Source organism: Eulemur rufifrons, chromosome 20, assembly GCF_041146395.1.
Source record: "Eulemur rufifrons isolate Redbay chromosome 20, OSU_ERuf_1, whole genome shotgun sequence".
In the NCBI taxonomy this organism is placed as follows: Eukaryota; Metazoa; Chordata; class Mammalia; order Primates; family Lemuridae; genus Eulemur; species Eulemur rufifrons.
In genome coordinates, this window is record NC_091002.1 from 47,234,325 (window position 1) to 47,253,533 (window position 19,209).

Sequence of the window (19,209 nt, forward strand, 5' to 3'; positions counted from 1 at the left end):
AGACCCAACTGATTCATGAGTGAATACATGAATCAAGCTGCCTAGGAGTCTCTCCCCAGGAATTTTAGTCAAATACAGGAGCTCAACCACATGATTAAGAGTCCACATTTCTTCTGTCTTTTTTGCTCTGCCATTGTCTGCACGTTGACTTTCAATCCTTAGGCCTCATAGTCACAAGATGGCTGCCATGGCTCCAAGCATCATGTCTTCCCAAAACCACACTCAAGGCCAGAAAATGGGGAAGAGGACAGAGAGTTATGTTTGCTCAGCTGTCACTCATTATAAAGCAAAATATTTTTCAGAACCATCTCCCAGCTCATTCTAGCCCCAGCAGATTTCCCCTTGTGGATAAGTAATTAAAACAACATCCCACGGCCATTCCAACCTACAAGGGAAGTTGGGAGAGTAAGCATGCGGGTGGCTGGGTAGCTGTAACGACAAGTTGCTGTGGGATGGGCAGCAGAAGAATCTAGTGCGGCAGAGAGGGAAGAGGGAGGTTATTCAGTGAAAGAGATGAGGGACACGGAATCAGCCCTGCCTTCTCTAGAACCTTCTGGTTGCTAGTCTGGCGTGTCCCTTCCCAAGGCTTGGGGATGCGCTGATCCCCTACCACCACCACCACCACTTAACCTGCTCAGAACAGACTTCTGTTGTCTGCAACTAAAATTCTGCTAAATGTACTTGTGTTCACACCAAACCCACACTGCCCAGAAACAACTCCTGAAAATACCTTCTACTTCCTCTCCCCTGATCATCTCTTCCAACCACTGGGCCTAAGGGTGCGCCAGACCCCATCACGTCAGTCTCCCACGGCAACAAACAGAGGCAACACAGGTGCCCAGAAGCCTTTACCGGAAAACGTCCCATTGGGCTCTCGGTGCACAGACGAGGTTCCACCGTCCACCAGCACAGGCAGGCGTTTCTTCCAAGAGCTCTCCACCCTCGGCTAGCAAACAATGACACAGATTCTTAAAATGCTTTAAGTATCTTGACCTGTTCATCTTCTACCCAGTGGAAACAGGAGCCACCTGTCCCACAAGCAGAACTCAGACCAAGCTCCACCCCAGCCTCTACTTCCTTCCAGGGAACAATAATTCCTGACCTTCCTGGGTCATTTTCAAGAAATTTGGCCCCTATCTTTGGAGATCAGGAGGGTGACGTTAATAAAGCTTGTTTTCAGCAAACTGGCTGTTGGCTAGAGTTTCATGCCATCTTCAATGCTAGAGCTAAAGTTGTGCCTACTTGTAGGTTAGAGTTGAAAGAAAAACTATAATCCCTCTATGGGCTACAGATGGTCTGGTTAAATCAATGTCAGCATTCAACCATTCAGCCTTCTCCTGTATCACACAGGTGCACTATTACTTGGAGACTCCGGAAGCTAGCTTAGGACCTCTACTTATCTGTGCATATGGTGAAGCGAAATCACATGTGCAAATACCTTACGTAAATCCAACTACGTACAATGCAGGAAAGAACAACCCAGAGGGAGAGAGAAACCATTTTAGTCATTTGAATGTGGCTACCCAACAACCACTTCCTACCCATGGTTCCCTCACCTGTCTCACCTGTGCTGGCTGGAGGCTAGCTGCATATTTTCCCACCCTCCCTTGCAGCAAGACCTGGCCTTATGCCCAGTTTGGCCCAAAAGACTTAAGGAGAAGTCTTCTAGGGGATTCTAGGAAACCAAGAAACGATCAAGCAAGGAGAGCTCTTTGCACCCTTCCCTCCGGCCTTGAATGTGAGATTGTCTGAGGATGCAATGTTTGGTGCTGCAGCAGCTATCGTGTGACCATGAGGTAACAGGAATGAGGCACTGAGTGGAGAGGGTGGAAAGCTAATAGCTTCCTGGATGTTGTCACTGAACTGCTACCCCAGACTTGAAATCACCTCCCTGAAGATCTGCTGTTAGGGGAGATGATGAGATAATCACATGTGTTTGTGCTGAAGCCACTCTCGGCAGCCGATCTGTGACTTGCAGGTGAACAAATCCTAAACGGGGCATCATTCCTCTCCCCAGAGGCAGGTAGCAGGCATTATGGTGTATATATCTCATAGTATCTCCTGTCCCAGAGGGTGGTTCTAATGTTTAAAGGTAAGTATTGGGGTACAATATAGGCCCTAAACGTAAGCCGATTATTTCATCTCATGGACAATGCAAGGAGCAGCCATCAGCCATGGCACTGGAAGAAAAACTGGCCACAGGGACTGACCACACAGAGGCACAGGGTAGTGCAGCAGCTTCCTAAGGGCTCTCTAGGGTCATTGTCACTCTGTCCAATTTCTGTCCTACCCACTGTCTTTAGTCTAACCCCCACTGAGGGGGTGGTGACTACAGCATCACACTTTTTCAAATTCCTAGGCTTCTTGTCAAAATCTATAGTGGAAGTTGAGTAAATAACATAATTTTTTTTTTTTTTTTTTTTTTTTTTGAGACAGAGTCTCACTCTGTTGCCCAGGCTAGAGTGAGTGCCGTGGCGTCAGCCTAGCTCACAGCAACCTCAAACTCCTGGGCTCAAGCGATCCTCCTGTCTCAGCCTCCCGAGTAGCTGGGACTACAGGCATGTACCACCATGCCCGGCTAATTTTTTCTATATATATTTTTAGCTGTCCATATAGTTTCTTTCTATTTTTAGTAGAGATGGGGTCTCGCTCTTGCTCAGGCTGGTCTCGAACTCCTGAGCTCAAACGATCCGCCCACCTCTGCCTCCCAGAGTGCTAGGATTACAGGCGTGAGCCACCACGCCCGGCCCATAATTTTTTAAATTTGTAGCTATGCAGGGAAATTTATAGTCTTAAATATGACGGCCCACAATAGATTTGGAGAAGAACTTCCAGGCACCTCCAATGAGTTGCAGCTGCCACATTAAAACATCATCAGGTGACATTCCATTGTCATGTTCACAGATGGGCCTGGAACAGACTCTGCAGCCAGACTGGTCTTCAGAGGGAGCCCCGGGAGTGGCCCTGTTTACCGAGAGCTCCCTGCAGGACAGGGCTGAGCCCCTTCCTGCCATGCGCTCATTTAATCCCAGTGCCCTGGGCCCTGAGCCACCCACAGTAGAGGGAAACTGGGCCCAGAGAGCTCCCACCCTTTCAGTAGCCTGCCTGAGGACACGCATCAGTGACCTGGACTCAAGGACAACAGACAGATTTGCAGGCCCCAAAGCCAGGCAAGTGACTTGTCATTCCTGATCCCATTTCACACATGTAAAAATAAATGTGGGAATTGTGCTATTTGAAACAGCTGGCATGGGGGAGTCCTCACTTAAGGTGGAGAAATGTCAGTTGTCTGTATTAAAAAGTGGGGGGAACACAGAAATGCCATCCCACGAAGTCTGACATAAACCATGTTCAGAACAACAGAAAGCAAAATGGTATTTTACTGTGAAATTTTTATTTATGTGCTTTTTTTTTTCCAAGAGTAGGCCAGCCCACAGCCACATGCCCAAACCCGGCAGGCCGCCTGTGCCCTCAGCAGGCAGGGCGCACGCAGAGCTGTCCCCGACCGGTCAGTGTTTCCTTCAAACTCGGCACCACTAAACACAGACCCTAATCGGCAGGAGCACCTTTCTAGCGTACTAGGATTGGTCATCACAAAAGCAGCTTCCCGCTCTGCCTCAAGCCCCTCAGCACGGACAAGCTTCCCCTTCCGGCCTGGGCCACCGCCGCGAAGGGAGGGCCAGCCCTGACCCAGATCCGTGGAGACAGGCCCTGGCCACCGGGCGCACGGCCTGCTCTCTCCTGTGTGCTCAGGGCTGCTGGTGGGCTAAGGTCTGCCGAGTGACAGCCTCGCCGCCCACAGCTGACGTCACCGGCCGCCTGCTGCGTGCCACCCGAGCGACCATGTCCTCCTGCCTTCCCCGTGGCAGCCCCGGAGACGGGCACCAGCATTAACCCCAGTGGAGGAAGTGGGGGACCCAGGGTCTAATAATGTGCCCACAGGAAGTTAGCTTGTCAATTCTGTGAACAAGTCGCAGAGCCACCTGAGGTCTGACCCCAGACCCGAGGCCTTAACAACCACCCAAGATGCTTTAGGAGAAATTTTTCAAAAACAGAACACAGGGAGAGGGGTGCTGGGACCAAGCAAATTTAGGAGAAGCCGTGCCGTGTCGGACACCACACTGGTGGGGATTCAGAACACACGTCTCACGTAAAAGACGCTGAGAAGTCTTCAGAGCGGACAGCAGTTTAAATCAGAGCTTCCTCTAACTCAGAGGAGCCCCTGTGAACGTCGTGGAGGAGAGAGGGTGTCTCTGAGTCCCTGGGTGTCTGCAGAAGGACAAAAGGAACAGAAAAAACTCAGGCTTTTTTATTTTTTACACTTTCCCAAGTAGGGGATCTGGACTGTCAAAAGCAGAGCTCGGCAAACTCCCTGAACTCCCAGATAGTGACTACTGCAGGCTTTGGCCATCGTACGATCCGCATCGAGACTACTCAACCCGGCGCTGCGGCCTAACAGCAGCCGCAATTTGTAACTGAAGGAATCTGTTCCAATAAAACTTTATTTATAGACCCTGAAATTTGAATTTCATGTAATTTTCACATGTCAGGAAATATTGTTCTTCTTTTGATTATTTATCACCCTTTTTAAAACTGTAAAAACCATTCTTAGCTCACAGGCTGCACAAAACAGGCAGCGGGCTGGAGCTGGCCGGTGGGCTGGGGTTGAAGCCAGCAGGTCTCCCTGCTTTAAGCAGCTTTTAAGCCATAAGTAGCTTTCACGCTACAGCGAGACGTGGAAAAATGCAGCTTCTCAGGCCGGGTGGGTGGCTCTCGGCTGCAATCCTAGCACGCTGGGAGGCCAAGGGACGAGGATCATTTGAGCTCAGGAGTTTGAGGTTGCTGTGAGTGAGGCTGACGCCACGGCACTCTAGCCAAGGCAACAGAGTGAGACTCTGTCAAAAAAAAAAAAAAATGCTGCTTCTCAGCTCAACCTCCCTCCCCAACCCTAGAATAAGTTACTTGCCAGGAGAGGGAACAAGGGAAGAGAGAGATCTGCCCTGTTTCCTCCTGGGGAACATTGGAAGAGGAAAATAAGAGGGCCCTGTTCTAAATGTGTTGAATAATCTTTTAGCATCGTCGGGCAAAAGGTTCAGTTAAGGTTCTGGTTCTGGGAGTTGTCGATGCCTGCTCTTTCAAGACTCCAGGGCATTTCAAACCCAGGCAGAGCAGTGCTCCCAGGAGGGGGCTCACGTTTTGATTGCAATCTGTGCTCCTTTCAACCGGAAAATAATCCATCCGACTAGAAATGCTGTTTTTCCCACTCCCCACCATGGGCCCATGGGTTTAAGCTAAGGCTCCCCAGTGAATTCCCACGTTTGAGGAACATTACCCTAAACCAGTGGTTCTCCACTGAGGGCGACTCTGCCCACCAGGGGACAGTTAGCAATGTCCGGAGATGTGTTTCATTGTCATGACCTGGGGAGGGGCCAGGGATGCTGCTAAACACCCTGCAATGCACAGGACAGCCCCCAACAGAGAGCTACCTGGTTTAAAAAGGCAGTAGTGCCCCGGCTGGGAACCGCTGCCCTAAACACACCTAGAGAAAGCAATTCCACGGTCCAGAGGCCCAGAGATTTCTGGGTGCCCTCATCCCTCCCTCCCCGCCAGTACATTAAGACAATTAGAAGCTCAGGGTTTGAGCAGGTATAAGGCAAGTAGCTTCATTTATTGTTTCCTCCTAGAGGAAATGACCAACCAGCGCCTCCATCCTATAAACATTTACTAGCCCTGGAAGGTTCCGAGGCCCCACTGCCAGTTTTAAGGGCTTCTCTCTCTCTCTCAAGAAATGTTAGGTCAAGTCAGTCAGAAAATAGAACTTGAGAGGGGGCGAAGATTGGCGGGTGGAGGAGGAGTTTACAAAGTTCAGGACCAAGAGGAAAACGAAAAGATCTAAAACAACTTCCCCACCCCCTCTCTCTTGCCCATAAACAAATGGCAGCTTGACATTGGGCGCCTTACGAACGAGGCAGAGAGAGTTTTAAAGGTCTCGGGGTACCGTCCTGTGGGTTTTTCATTTGCGTGCTGAGTCCCCATCGTGCTAATGGGTCTGTAGATTGATTAGTTAGTGGCCTTTGGGGCGTGATACCCTGAACACACACTCGGACTGGCTCTCCTGGCCCCCGACTTTGGGAAGAGCAGCACCCCAGAGCACCTCGCGGCTGAGCTCACGGGTGTCCGTGCACCCACAACTAAGAATTGACAAGAGTTAACATCATGGTTGCTTCCTGTTTTTGTTTTTGTTTTTTATAAACTTTTTATTTTGGAATAACTTTAGATTTACAAGAAAGTTGCAAAATTACTACAGAGAGTTCCCCGTCCCTTCGCCCAGTTTCCCCCAATGTGAACATCTTCTGTAAGCACGGGACATTTGACAAACTAAGAAATGAGCAGTATGTACTAGGAACTAAACTCCAGGTTTTTTTCAGATTATGCCAATTTTTTCACCGATGTCCTTGTTCTGTTCCAAAATCCAATTCAGCCTACTACATTGTACTTTCTTTTGGTTTCTTATTAGTATTATTAAAAGAAAGAAAGCTTGACAGGAACAAATAGAATTTATTTAAAACTTCTCCCCAACCCCGGCCCTTCTCTGCCTCCCCAGAGGCAGTGTCACCCTGAAGGCAGTGAGTCCTTCCAGCCCGTTTCCATGGTGTTACCGCGATACCTATGAACTCACAAACAATAAATATGTAGTATTATTTGGTGCCCGTGTGTGTGTCTGTGTATGTCTGTGTGTAACTGGCAAATGGTTACATCCTAAATATCTTGCTGCTACTTGCCTCCCCCAACTTGGCATCGTTTTGAGTCTATGTTGACACATAAAAGAAGTCCAAGCATTTGAACGATTCTATTGCATGCCCTTCCTAGCTCTATGCCAGTTTATTTCTCCCATCCCCTGCTCATGGAGATTTAGACTGTTGGTGACTTTACCATACCACAAACCATATGCAACAGGTATTCTGGGACAGACGATAAAGACGGCTTCTGTGGTCTTTTCTACATAGCATCCCAAGAAACTGCTCCTGAAATACCAATCTCTAGCTGCCTCTGGATTTCCCCGTGGCTGGGGTGTGGGAGTATGCAGGGGCCTTCCACACATGAGCACTCAAGGCCCTTTGCCCCGACAATATTTTTAAGCCATGAAGACCGAGGAGAGGGGATTTATCAAAAGCAGGATGGTAACGAAAGGGAGAAGTGTGTGCCAGCTCATTTTATCTTACTCATCAGAATATGTGACCACAGGTTGGGCACGGTGGCTCATGCCTGTAATCCTAGCACTCTGGGAGGCCAAGGAAGGAGGATCATTTGAGCTCAGGAGTTTGAGGTTGCTGTGAGCTAGGCTGAGCCATGGCACTCCAGCCAAAAAAAAAGAATATGTGACCACAAAGTCAAGGTCATGGGCTCGGCTTCTGTTTTTGGGGTCACAGGTCCAGGAGGGAAGAGGGGATGGCCCTTCCCAGCTGTGCAAGTTGGGCCCCTCCAGTTTCTTCCTCCCTGCAAAGAGAATGACGCTACTTACCTTGCAGGATGCCGAGAGAATCCAGTGAGGGGCCTGATAGAGATGGCCGTTTTAAATCCATCACTGCTACAGAAAGATCTCGACCCCTGCTTTATCACTGTGACTCACTGCAGAGATGCATTCAGATGGTGAAGGAGTCTCTGGATTTAGTTTCTAGATTTGTCCATGCAAGATCCTGCCTGGACAAGTAGTGCCTCTAAGGCCCAGGAGAACAAGCAGCTCTTCCATTCAGGGCAAAACCTCACGATGGGGCAACGACCTACACCTTCTGGAGAAATGCCAGGAGTCGCCTCAGTAGCCAGGCCCAGAGTAAGGCTCCTTAATTAATCTCTGGGTAGTGAAGTGGACGAACACTGAAGCTTGCCTTTGCTGAAAGACAAGCCTGGAAGAGGGAAGTCATTTTACAAGTGGGAATGGAAAGAAGTACCTGTTCTTGTTGAACCATGTGAACAACTCAGTGAGATAGAAGCTTCTAGAAACACTGGTCTCCAAATTGGGGCGCAAGCCCTTGGGGGAAGGCCAGAGGACCCACAGGAATTCACGAAAAAATATATTACAATTATAATTGGTAAGTAAATTCCAAGAATGATCGACATCATAGAAATTGACTAGCTAAGCTTCAACAAAAATCTCTGCATCATTGACAGGTGGCATTGAAACATGACCTTGTTTCAGCAACGCAGCCAAGAACTCACTTCGTCCGTTTCTATCGTGGTGTCTTGTGAGGTGTTCTTCAGCGATGACAGCGTGGCAGTCATTAGTGCCACTTCCAGATTCTTTCTGCCACTCTGCCTTCCTGAGCATGGGCTGGAATCGTGATCCCCTGCCCAGCCTGTGTCAGGTTTGGCCACGTGACTAGCTCTGACCAGGGAAATGTGAGCAGAAGCTCTTCTGGTAGAAAGTCATTTCTAGCTAGAAATTTTAAAAGCCAATGCACAATTCACATTGTCTTTCCCTCCCTCTGGAAGGGTAATGTGACTGTCTTGGTGAATATGGTGACATTCTGAGGACTTGAGCCTCCCCTAGCAACCCCCACTGCCACCAATGTACAGAGCCCCCACCAACCCACAATGGACCTGTAAATTAACGCAAATGAAAAACAAACCTCTGTGATTTTAAGCCACTGAGATTGTGGGTTTTTTGTTACCACACAATAACTTCATGTCTGCTGACCAGACAAAGGGTCAAAAATCATTGAAATTTGGGGCCAGACCTTGAGCTCAGCGATCTCTAACTGTTAAACCATGATTTTGAAAAACATCAAAGAACATTCCACCACACTGCCAATTTTAGGGACAGCAAAGTTAATTAAATTTATATTGTTTGTCAATTAAAATTATGTTAACAATCAAAATTAAAATTGTATTAATAATGATTAGTTAACATTCATATTAACTGACAAACATTAAAATTTTGTGTTGTTTTTATTTTTAGTGCCTCCTAAATTTCCATTTTCTTCTGTTTCTAAAATATTAATACAAACTACCTTAAATATCCTGTAGTAGTTATACAACTTATTTCCATTTTGGGTGTGTATTCAAAAAATTACTAGTGGGAATCTAAGGACACTGCCTAGAATGTCTTCACACCACTCATGCAAATAAACAGCCAACATCTGAGCCTCTTCTATGCCATGAGAACTCTGCAAGGCAGCACACGAGCAGGAGAGTAAGAATGTCTGGAAAAAAGACAGGCAAGTGTCCTTTACCGAAGGCCAGAACACAAGCCATTGGAACCACAAGAAAACCTTGCCGGCCTTTGCACATGTGTGTTAAGGTGCTGGGCAGATGAGCATTTGGACCCCTGTATGCTGATGATGCTCAGTGCTTAGCTTTTTTGTTTTTGTTTCTTTCCCCCAAACTACATGAAAGCAAGAGAGAGGCTGGAATTACACGACGGTGCAGGCCTAAATCCGATGCTTAAAAGCATGCAAGTCCTCGATTTGGGAAACAGTGCAAGTTTTTATCCGCAGCCAAATTTAATTAAGCCAGACAACAAAAGATTGAAACTTGAAAGCCACTCCAGGGAGATAAAGATGTGATAGAACATGTGACCTCAGAGATGCAGGGAAACTTAATACTGGGATTTTTTAAACAGCAGAGAAAGAGTTGAAGGGAATTTACGGGAAGCCTCGAGTGAGAAAGCCCACCCCTCGGTCTCAGACCCTGGAGACATTCTCTTTCGTCCCCTGGTCTCCAGAGGCTTCTAAACACACTGAATCCACACAGGGCTTTGTTGTCGCAGTCTAACCCCAGCTGCGGGAGCCCCGGCAGCCTTGCACCTGCTCCAATAAAAAGTGGGAAAGTTGTGCAGTCTGTCAATGAATGCTTTGGGCTTGTCACTCCCTTGAAGGGAAAGACAATTTGTCCTTTGACTGTCTTCCAGAAAGGGGTGGAAAGAAATACTTCAGTAATAAATATAATTTCTTAAATTAAACTTTTTTATTTTGAAATGATTTTTTATTTAAGTGGCAAAGATAGTACAGAGAGTTCTTATATACCCTTTTACTCATTTTAGTTTCTTTCCCAAGTAGTAAAATTTTTAAATAACCATAGATGCTAAAAACAAGAGAGAGATTCAGTATTATCCCATTGGATGAGTGATCCGGTGAGTTTGGTGTGTTCATTCAAATCTCACTGGTCTCTGAGAGAGGAGGAAAGTACATGCATATATGTACCTTGGGGCCATTTCCTTGACAGCTATAAAATAACATATATGGCTTAATCTCAGCATTTTAAGTACTTAAAAACTGAAATTTCAACTAACATACCAAAGTAAATCTTGATCTGGCCACCATTATAAAGGCAAAAGCTACCATTTATTGTGCACCAACTCCCAGCCAGACTCTGCACATGGGTGACAGGATTTCATCTTCAGAATCTATAGAGGAGGGAATTATTATCTGGCCTTTATAAAATGAGAAGACAAACTCAGAGATGTTAAGTAACTTGCCCAAGGTCACACAGCTAACATGCAATCATAGTGGAAACAGACACATGGATTTAAGCTGTGTCTAAAGAGAGTCACTGTGGAAGCCGTTCCAATCTCCCTTGCCAAGTCACACCCACTGCTGTCACCAGGAACTTCCGTTACACAGCGATGAAGCCCCCCAACCCCCCACTCCATATATCACCCAGAATTAGCTGCAAAGTGTCAGGAAACTTGGCCAAGCAGCCCCAAGCATCAGTGAGGGCTGGAAGCCTTCACTGTGAAGCCCTTTATAGAAAGCCGCGGTTGGCAGCCCCCACTCCTGCATGGGGACAAATTAACATTGGCATTCCAAACACAGGAAAGGAAGGAAATTGGAAACACAGTTTATACTTGGCCAGCCCTTTGAAATACTGTACCACGCTACCGACATCAATTAATGAAAAGCAGGGTTGTGTGAGAGGCTCTGGTTTGGAAATGCATTAACACACGTTAAACATGTTTGCACAGGAACCGGATTATAAGCACCCTGGCTCCAAAACAATAAAGCAATTACCCTAAAGCTGGTGCGCTCAGAGTTGTCATTAATTCAATCCACTCCACGCGGATCAGCAAAGGCTTTGCGCCGCTCCCCACAATGCCTCCGACACGGATGTTGAAAGGACGGCAGTGCACATGCTACTCTGAGCTTCACATAAGTAAGTGTCAAACTTCATGCACTCCTAATATCCCCCAAAATCATAAACACTTTGCTTTGGAGAGGGGAAAAACACACAGCGGCAGCCCTGGTATTCACTGGCACTGCCATTTCACTTTGGGTTTGAGCAACTTTTTGCCGGGGAAAGTTAACTATGAACTATCTGTTCCACATTAAGAAATACCAAGTCACATTTTTGTCAAGTATTATTTGTCAAATGCCATTTGCTACAAAATCCGGAATTCAATCCCAGCTTGAACACACAGCTAACAGCAAACGGCTCACATAACAGCCATGGTCGTGCGTGGGATCCTTCGCAGTGAGCGAACCCCCCGCCTCTATGAACTGGTTCAGGAACTGGAAAGAAAGCATCTGGGGCTCTGGAGAAAATACAGGACCATGCCTTGAGCTGTCCAGTACAAAGGACCCTGCGTGCTGGGAGAAGAGACTTGAAAACAACCCAAAAGCAAGTGCCCACTTCACAATTTCGTAAGAATGCTAAGAGAAAGGATTTTAGAGGATGCGGGTGAATCTCACTATTTCTGACCTGCAATAGAAAGAATTGGCTCATTCTTGAAAGACCGGCATCCCCGGGCACTGCGGCTACAGCCATGCCCACCTGAGTTCTGGCATCCGGGGCCCAAGCAACAGACATCACTGATGTCTCCTGCCTGTTCCGTCATCTGCTGACGTCACCCGCTCAACTCCACGTTGATCTGGGATCCATCAAGTCGGAGCAATTTGAGTGTGTAAAGCTCAATGTGTTATCATTTTCACCACAAATTAACAGTTTCTATGTAAATATTGGTATTTCCTCACCCCATGAAGGTGAAAGAAGGCAAAATGGCACCGGCGCATTTGATTTAAACTAATTAAAAGCAGAGGGTTGTGCAATTCAATATATTGATTTTACCAGTGGGACTTAAATCTTTTATAATAAGTGTACACAGCTGCATGCTCTCCCACCACTACGCTGTAAAGGCTAATCCTCACATTCCTTCTGACAATAACATGACAGGTCCCACACATCCCTGCCTGTGCCCTAACCCCGGTGACACTGCCAAAGTGTATTAAGGCAAAGCATTGCAGCGGCATGCCAAAAAACCAGTGTGTCGACAGCCCCCAGCTAAGCCTAAAGAGTGAGTGTGAGAAACTTAACATGGCCAGCAGCTTGGTGCAAAGCGCTCTCATTCAAAATATTCAGCCGGTTAAATGGACGGGCAGGCCGGGAAAGGGCGGAGACGGGGCAGCTTCAGGACACTCTGATTCTTGCAATGGGCCAAATATGACCTTACCAAATGGGGGGGGATATTAAAGCGATAGGGGTGATCAATCAACTTAGATGGGACTCTCCCTGAAATGAAGTCATCACTTGTCTCCGAGTTCAGCGGACATGTGATATTCGCTCACATCGCAGGCATGCCGGTGGTCAGGGGATCGAACGCCAGCTGTGTTTGTCTCGGCAAAGGCTCGAGAGCCTACCAAGGCGAGGTGAGGCCCCAAACCGTAGCTCATCAGAGCGGCCTCTCTTCTCTCTGTGAATTCGAAGAATCATCCCCCTTGCTGCCCTGAAACCAATTTTTACCGGGGCTACCTTCCTTACCCCTTCCACGGGGCCCACTTCGCAACCAAATGACAACCTTGGAATAAAAACCAAAAATACCCACCCAAGCTGGCATTCAGTGCTCAGCCTTAACGTGCCTTGATTCCAGAAATACACAGAAGATCAAAAAAGTTCAAATCCGGGTCACATAGATCCTTGGGAAAAGAGGGGGAAAATCTTTGATTTATATAAGCAGGAAAATGAGGTTTAAAAGAAGTGATTTTGAAAGGGTTACTAAAAACACAGCTGTTGGTGCACTCCTATAGTGAAGGCGCTCTGCAGAAAGAAAGAAAGAAAGGGGGGAGGCTGTGTGACATCTATATTAACCTTTGGCTGCTTACCAGTGAGGGCCGGCGCTCCGAGTGCTGGAATGTGGAACAGCCCCTTCCAAATTTTAACACAAGCCAGGTTACAGCTGCAAATGCCTGCAGTCCACGCTCCTTTCTTGAAGCACTCCCTGAAGGAAATTTTTAAACTGTAACAGAATCTTTTTCTAATACTCTACAGTGGTAGGGCCTGCTCTTAAGGGGCAAAGGGAGAGAGCTTAATGCCAAACACTTGTCAACAAAAAGGACAGGCAGATGGCATGAAGCAAAAACCAAACTGCGTAGCCTTCTCCCCACTCTTCGGCGACATTAACAAAAGCCACCTTTATACGCTGACTGCAGTAATGATAGGTTTCCGACTTTCTCTTTTTTTTTTTTAATTTAGCTTCGAAGATTAAACAAATTTCATTCCTTCATAACCTGGACCAGAGATAAACAGGAGTCACACTCCCCTAGCACCAGCTAGCTTCTTTAGAAGACTCCAGACAGATCTGTGCTGGGTTTCTCCAAAGAAAGAAGGGTGAGGGCTATTGCTAGGTTCAGTCTGCCGAATCTCCACTGCCACTGCCTGGGGACTACTTAAGAGAGGGTAGCCTGTTTTGAATTCCAAAATTAAGTCTACACAGAGGAGTCAGGGGCTTGTTAATCCAAACCAGTTTACAAATCTTGCCATTGAACTTAAGGGGCCCAGGCTGAGAAGATGTGAGTCTCACGCAGGCAGCTCAACTCACATTGCACGGGGCTTTATTGTACAGGCTGGGCTTTGTCACAAGGTGCAGGCTGAAGTCCTGGTTCCCAGCACCTGGTTTTGTCGTAAATTCCCCTCTAGTTTCCCCTCTAGTTAAGATCCTGCTCAGCCTGGCAAAAAACTTGAATTCCGAGGAGAACGACTTATAGGAACAAAAACCAGTTTGGCTGCAGACAGAAGGAAGAATAAACGCGCCAGGTCTGCAAAAGCCTTCAGAATTCAGGTAGGGGTCCCCCACGCACGCCTGCCTGCAGGACTGCAGAGGTATGCGGTGCAGTGGGGAGAGGGCGGCAGAGGAAGACAGCATCCCCTCAAGATCCCCATCAAGGGTCCCCCAAAGTCCCCCCATAATAACAAATAATGGTTTGATATGTGCAAGTGACACTTTCTCACTCTTAGGCAAAGTGTGAGAATAAACTTGCCTTCAGAAAACTTTGACTACTACAGATCAACATGTTCTACAATCCAAGGAAAAATAATGTCCCTTCTCAGAAAACTCAGCACCCCCAACAAGCCTCCTACAGGACCCCGCCACCCCTCTCCAAACCCACTGCCACTCTCAAGTCCCTCCTAGGGAGAAATTCCAAGTCACAGCAGAATAGAAGGGACAGGCTGTTTATTCCTGGGCTGTTGCTGAGCAGAAATTAAAGGCCAACCCTAAAAGCATCTACAGGAAGCGTCTCGCCAAACTGCAGTCCAGGTCTTCACCTAACTAATTACCTCGAGTTTAGAGAAGAGAAAGAAAGAAAACAAGGTCAGTGTGCTCTGTTAAAAGCCACTCTGCCATCTAATTTGGAGTGATGTTCCAGAAAGCTGGACCTGAGAAAGTCAGGGTCCCACAAAGCCCAAAGCCAGCCCGACTGATTAAGAGGCTCAGACAAGCTGGGTCTTTGTCCTTTCAAGATGAAAGTAATGGATTGAAAGGTGTGTGTACAGCCAGAGGAGGAAAACCACTCAGCTGTGGCCTTCCCAAACAAGCCCCAGCTTGCTTCCACTGCCATGGGGGGAGCAAACAGCCTGCCCCAAAGTTCCAGAGTCACCCAGTTAGTAACCTGGTCCTTCTGTGGGCTGTGGGCAGCCCCCGGGGCTGGCCATACTGCTGGCCACAAGCATCAGGGTACTTTTTGCACTGGGTTTGCAGAGCCTTCTACAGAAGCCAGGGATTACAAATACCTTTTTAATGACCCCAGCCAGGCTCTGAAGGCAGCCTCTGGGACCTGTTGCATTCAGCAGGAGTCATGAGTACCCAACAGAACGGAAGATGCCGTAAATCCCCCAGCAGAGAAAGGGCCCTGGTTAACCCCAGGCTTGGGGAGGGCTACAGAGCACTGTGTTCACTAATTATTTTACGTGTATGTATTTGGAATTTTTCTTTAATTTTTGGCATAGGCAATAAATACACATTGTAAAAGAAAAAAAAAAATCACACAGACAGAAGTGCAGACAATGAAAAATCAAACCCCAGCTCCCAGTCCTTAAGTCCCAACGATGCCCCACGGCCCCCACCAGCAAAATCTCTTTCCAGTTCCTGGTGTCTTTTTCCGGTAGGACACGGATGACACACAAGCACACGTGCAACCGTACTCATCTGCACCTTACCTGTTCCCACCTCACACATCTTGGAGATGGCTCTAAATCAGGACATAAGGAGCTGCCTCGTTCCTAACTGGCTGCTTAGTTTAATTTAAACTTTCCTGAAGTTATTTGGGCATCTAAACCTCCCACCCCTTGCCTGCTGAAGCTTGTTTCACTATTTGAATTTGGTTATTATTAAGTACAGACAATGGCCTCCCGGGAACTCCAGGGACCTTATCTGGAGCGGGAAGCTTTAAGGCGGATCTGCGCTCCCTCGCACCCCCCATCCGTCCCCCAGGTGCCCAGCGTGGGGCTTCAGTATCATTATTTCCATGTTGACACAGCTCCCGGGGGCGTGAGCTTGCTGTCCTGACTTGGTTCGGGTTTTCGCAGCAAGCTACACAAGCAGAATGAAAGCGGCTCAGGAAACAGCGCTATCGGGCGTGTTATCTCGGAAACCAAATATTTGATCATCAGCCCCACAGCGCGCTGCCGGGGGTTAGTTTGAGCAAGTCTGGTGAATGTGCGCGCATAGACCGAGGCGGAGCCGCCGGGCCCCTGTAGCAGTCCCAGCTTCGCCTCCCGGGGTCGTTTCGGCTCCACTTGGAAACAGGGTTCCCCAGCTGCCCCCACATGCGTCTGCTCGGAGATCCCGCGCCACCCAATCGCCAAAACCCGTGGTTTGCGCGCCACACGTGATAAACGCTGAAAATGGATTCTGCCGGCCCGGGACCTGTCATTAAATATTTAAAATAGAAAACTCGCAATGGCAACGTTTCTTCCCCAGCTCCAGCCGAGAGTGAGAGGGGCGCCCGGCGGCCGCGAAAGAGGGGCCCCACGGTGCTCGGAGCGCGCAGCACGTTAAGGCGGGCGAACCGCGAGGGGACAGGTAGGGCTTCCCAGGGCGGAGAAGGGAGTGCGACTCCCGCGATGCCAGGGCCAGGCAGGACTGAGAGGGGCCCAGGAAGGGCGGGAAGGCAGCTTGGCCGAGAAGGGCTCTTTAAATCCAGGTAGCGCGGGCCGCGCCGGCTCGCGACAGCTCACATGACCGAGCCCTGCGCTTTGAACTGAGCCGCGACCCGGCGGGCGCCTCCGGCTCCAGAGATGCGGCCAACGGCACAACAAGGAAGGGGCTTTGGATAGGTCCCTCCCTCCCAATAACTCCCACAGGCCAGCAGCGCTTCACCTGCCCCACCTAGGGTCGCACACGGCTTGGGGTCCACTAGGGCCAGGGGTGAGAGATCCTCCCGTATGCCCTGGGAGTGGAAAGCTGGGCAGGCTGGATGTTAGCAGCGCAGCAGCCCCCTCCCTGTCCCAAAGCACCCCCTGACAGAGACGCGCACCCCCATTCCTGCCCTTACTCACCGAGGTTGACGAAGCTCATGACCATGTCGGCGTCGGTGAGGAAGTGGCTATCTTGCAGACTGGCCAGAGGGGGGCCCTGGGTACTGAAGACGGCCTTGTAGGGGTAGGAGAAGCCCTGGCCGTCGGGCCCGCCGCCCTCCTCCACCGCCATGGCATTGTACAGGTCCAGCATGAACATGGGCGCCGAGTTGTGCTTGCCCTGGAGGTGGGGGCGCGGGCGATGGGGCAAGCCCAAGATGGAGAGGATCTCACGCTGCATCTCCCGCCGCTCCTGGCTGCGGAGGCGCCGGTGGATGAAGCTCGAGTGCACCTCGTTGTCCAGGCTGAAGTCGGCCAGGGCGGAGCGCAGGAGGAACAGGGGCGCCCAGAGCGCCACGAAGCTGTGCGGCGCCGCGGCGCGCAGCGAGCGCACGTGCATCGCGCCGGCTCTACGCGCGACCCGGGCTCCGGGCTCCGGGCGGCCGGGCCCGCGCCGCCCCAGGTGGCAGACGGGGGCAGGCAGCCGTCCAGGCCGCTCGGTCACTTGCTGCAGACGGGCCCCGCTGCGCCCGCGCCAGACATGGCCCCTCCCCGGCCGGCTGCGCTCTGCCCCGACCCCCGCCCCTTGTTCGGCGCTGGCCTGGGGCCCCTTGCCCCGCACTCGCCCGGGCGCACCGCAGGGCTTGGAAACCAGCTCCAGCGAGCGAGCAGGCGAGCGAGGAGGCGGGCGCGGGTGGGAGGAGCAGCCAGCAAACCTAGAAGTCCAGAGAGCGAGCGCCGAGGAGTCAGCGAGGCGGCGGGCGGGCGAGCGCTCCTTCCTCCCGCTGCTCTGGCGCTCTCGCCCTACAGGAGCGGCGACCCACCCTCTTCCAACCTCGGGTGCGGAGAGCAGGGGCCCTGATCGCTCTCCCAGCCCTGCGCGCCCTGGATCTCACGAGAGGCCGCCTCGGAAGCCCCAGAGTGGTACGCGCTGGGCTGGGAGGGGGAGGAGGAGGAGGAGGAGGAGGAGGAGAGGAGGAGGAGGAGGACGGGCTTCCAGGGGCCCCTCCCGCGCCGGAGGCCTCCCACCTGCCCTCAGCCCCGCCCTCCCCCCCCCCCCCAGCTGTGCCCAATGGGTTCATTCATTCCCTCTAGTGCGCTCCACAAATATTTACCGAGTGCCCACGGGGTGCCCAGCGCCGGGCCGGACGCCGCGGGGACATGGAGGCAGGAATCCGAGCCCGCCCTGCGCTCTCGGGACTCGCAGTCCGGACCAGGACGGAGACCCGAGCAGGACAGGCGGGGTTGGGGCTGCGGTGGGAAAAGCTTGGGGGAGCGCGGAGGAAGCGTCCGGGTAGCAGAAGCTTCCCGCAGGCGGTGACCCTTGAGCCCGCCTTGTTCCTCTGTCCCTCTTCTGTTGCTCCAGCCACGCTGAGCTCTCCAGGCTTCCCCGAACCTGCCTCTACCTTGTCTTCGCACTTGCCGTTCCCTCCCCCGCTCCCTTCCTCCCTCGCCTGCACCAGATGCCGTTTCGCCTCTCAGAGATCTTCCCAGACCAGCCTCGCTAAGGCCGGTCGCTGCTTCTCCTCAATCCCACGCACACTTGTTTAATTTTCTTTAATTTCTCTTACTGCCTGGAGTTCCTGTTTGAGCTGTTCCGCGCCGTCTCCCCCGCTGGAAACCGAGCGCCCGAGGGCCCAGGCCAGCGACCTCCTGGCACCCAGCGCCCGGCAGCCGCTGTGGCTGCACAGTCTACATTTGTAGAATGAATAGGTGAACTTTGTGTGAGCTGGGGAGTTCTTCTCCACCTCCTCCTCTTTGGGGCCCCGTATATTTCCAGTCGCCCCCTCCCCCGCCTCCCAGACTAGACACCACGCACCATTGTCTGCCCTTCCCTGCCGCAGTGCCCAGGGAGCCCACGCTGTCTTTGCAGCTGGTTCCCCGCCTGAGACGTCACCCTCCAGTCATCCCATAAATGATTCTGAGCCCCCCACTCTGTCACAGGGAGGTCCCAGACACCTCAGAACCCACCCATCTCCTCTGCCAGCATGGGACCTTATGCCAATTACTGCTTCTTGGAGCCTCAGTTTCCTCATCTGTAAAAATGGGAGCAAAATAACCCCTCACCGAGAGGAGCAATGAGTGCAGAGGGGTAAAAGTTCAGCCCTGTCTCCCTCTTCTCCTGGGGCTGGGACAGAGGGGGGGGTCCCCAGAGGGAGTTTGGAATGAGCAGTGAAGGGCGCCTTTTGGGGACTCTGGCTAAACCTCTGGTGGGGGCTGCTCCTCCCTGGAGCAGGAGGGCTGCGGAGCAGGATCTCGCCTTCTGCAGATTTCTGGAGCAGAGGCCTCCCTTGAAGGCTTCTGGACAAGATGGCAGCCCAAGGGGCCACACTGTGAAACGCCACATGAAGAGAGGAGAGGCCAGAGTCCTGCAAGGCACGGCAAAATGCCAGGCCACGGGTCCCAGCCATCCATACCCAGGTCCCA

General features: G+C 50.7%; 1 protein-coding gene across 1 annotated transcript in view; it reads right to left on the minus strand.

Moving 5' to 3' along the window:
• The window catches only part of BMP7 (bone morphogenetic protein 7), a 74,315-nt gene extending 57,133 nt beyond the window's left edge, over positions 1-17,182 (minus strand). The window contains exon 1 of the mRNA XM_069496084.1: positions 16,765-17,182. Within this exon, the coding sequence (XP_069352185.1) occupies positions 16,765-17,182 (418 nt within the window). The remainder of the gene's footprint in view (positions 1-16,764) is intronic.
• Between the last annotated feature and the right edge of the window lie 2,027 nt (positions 17,183-19,209).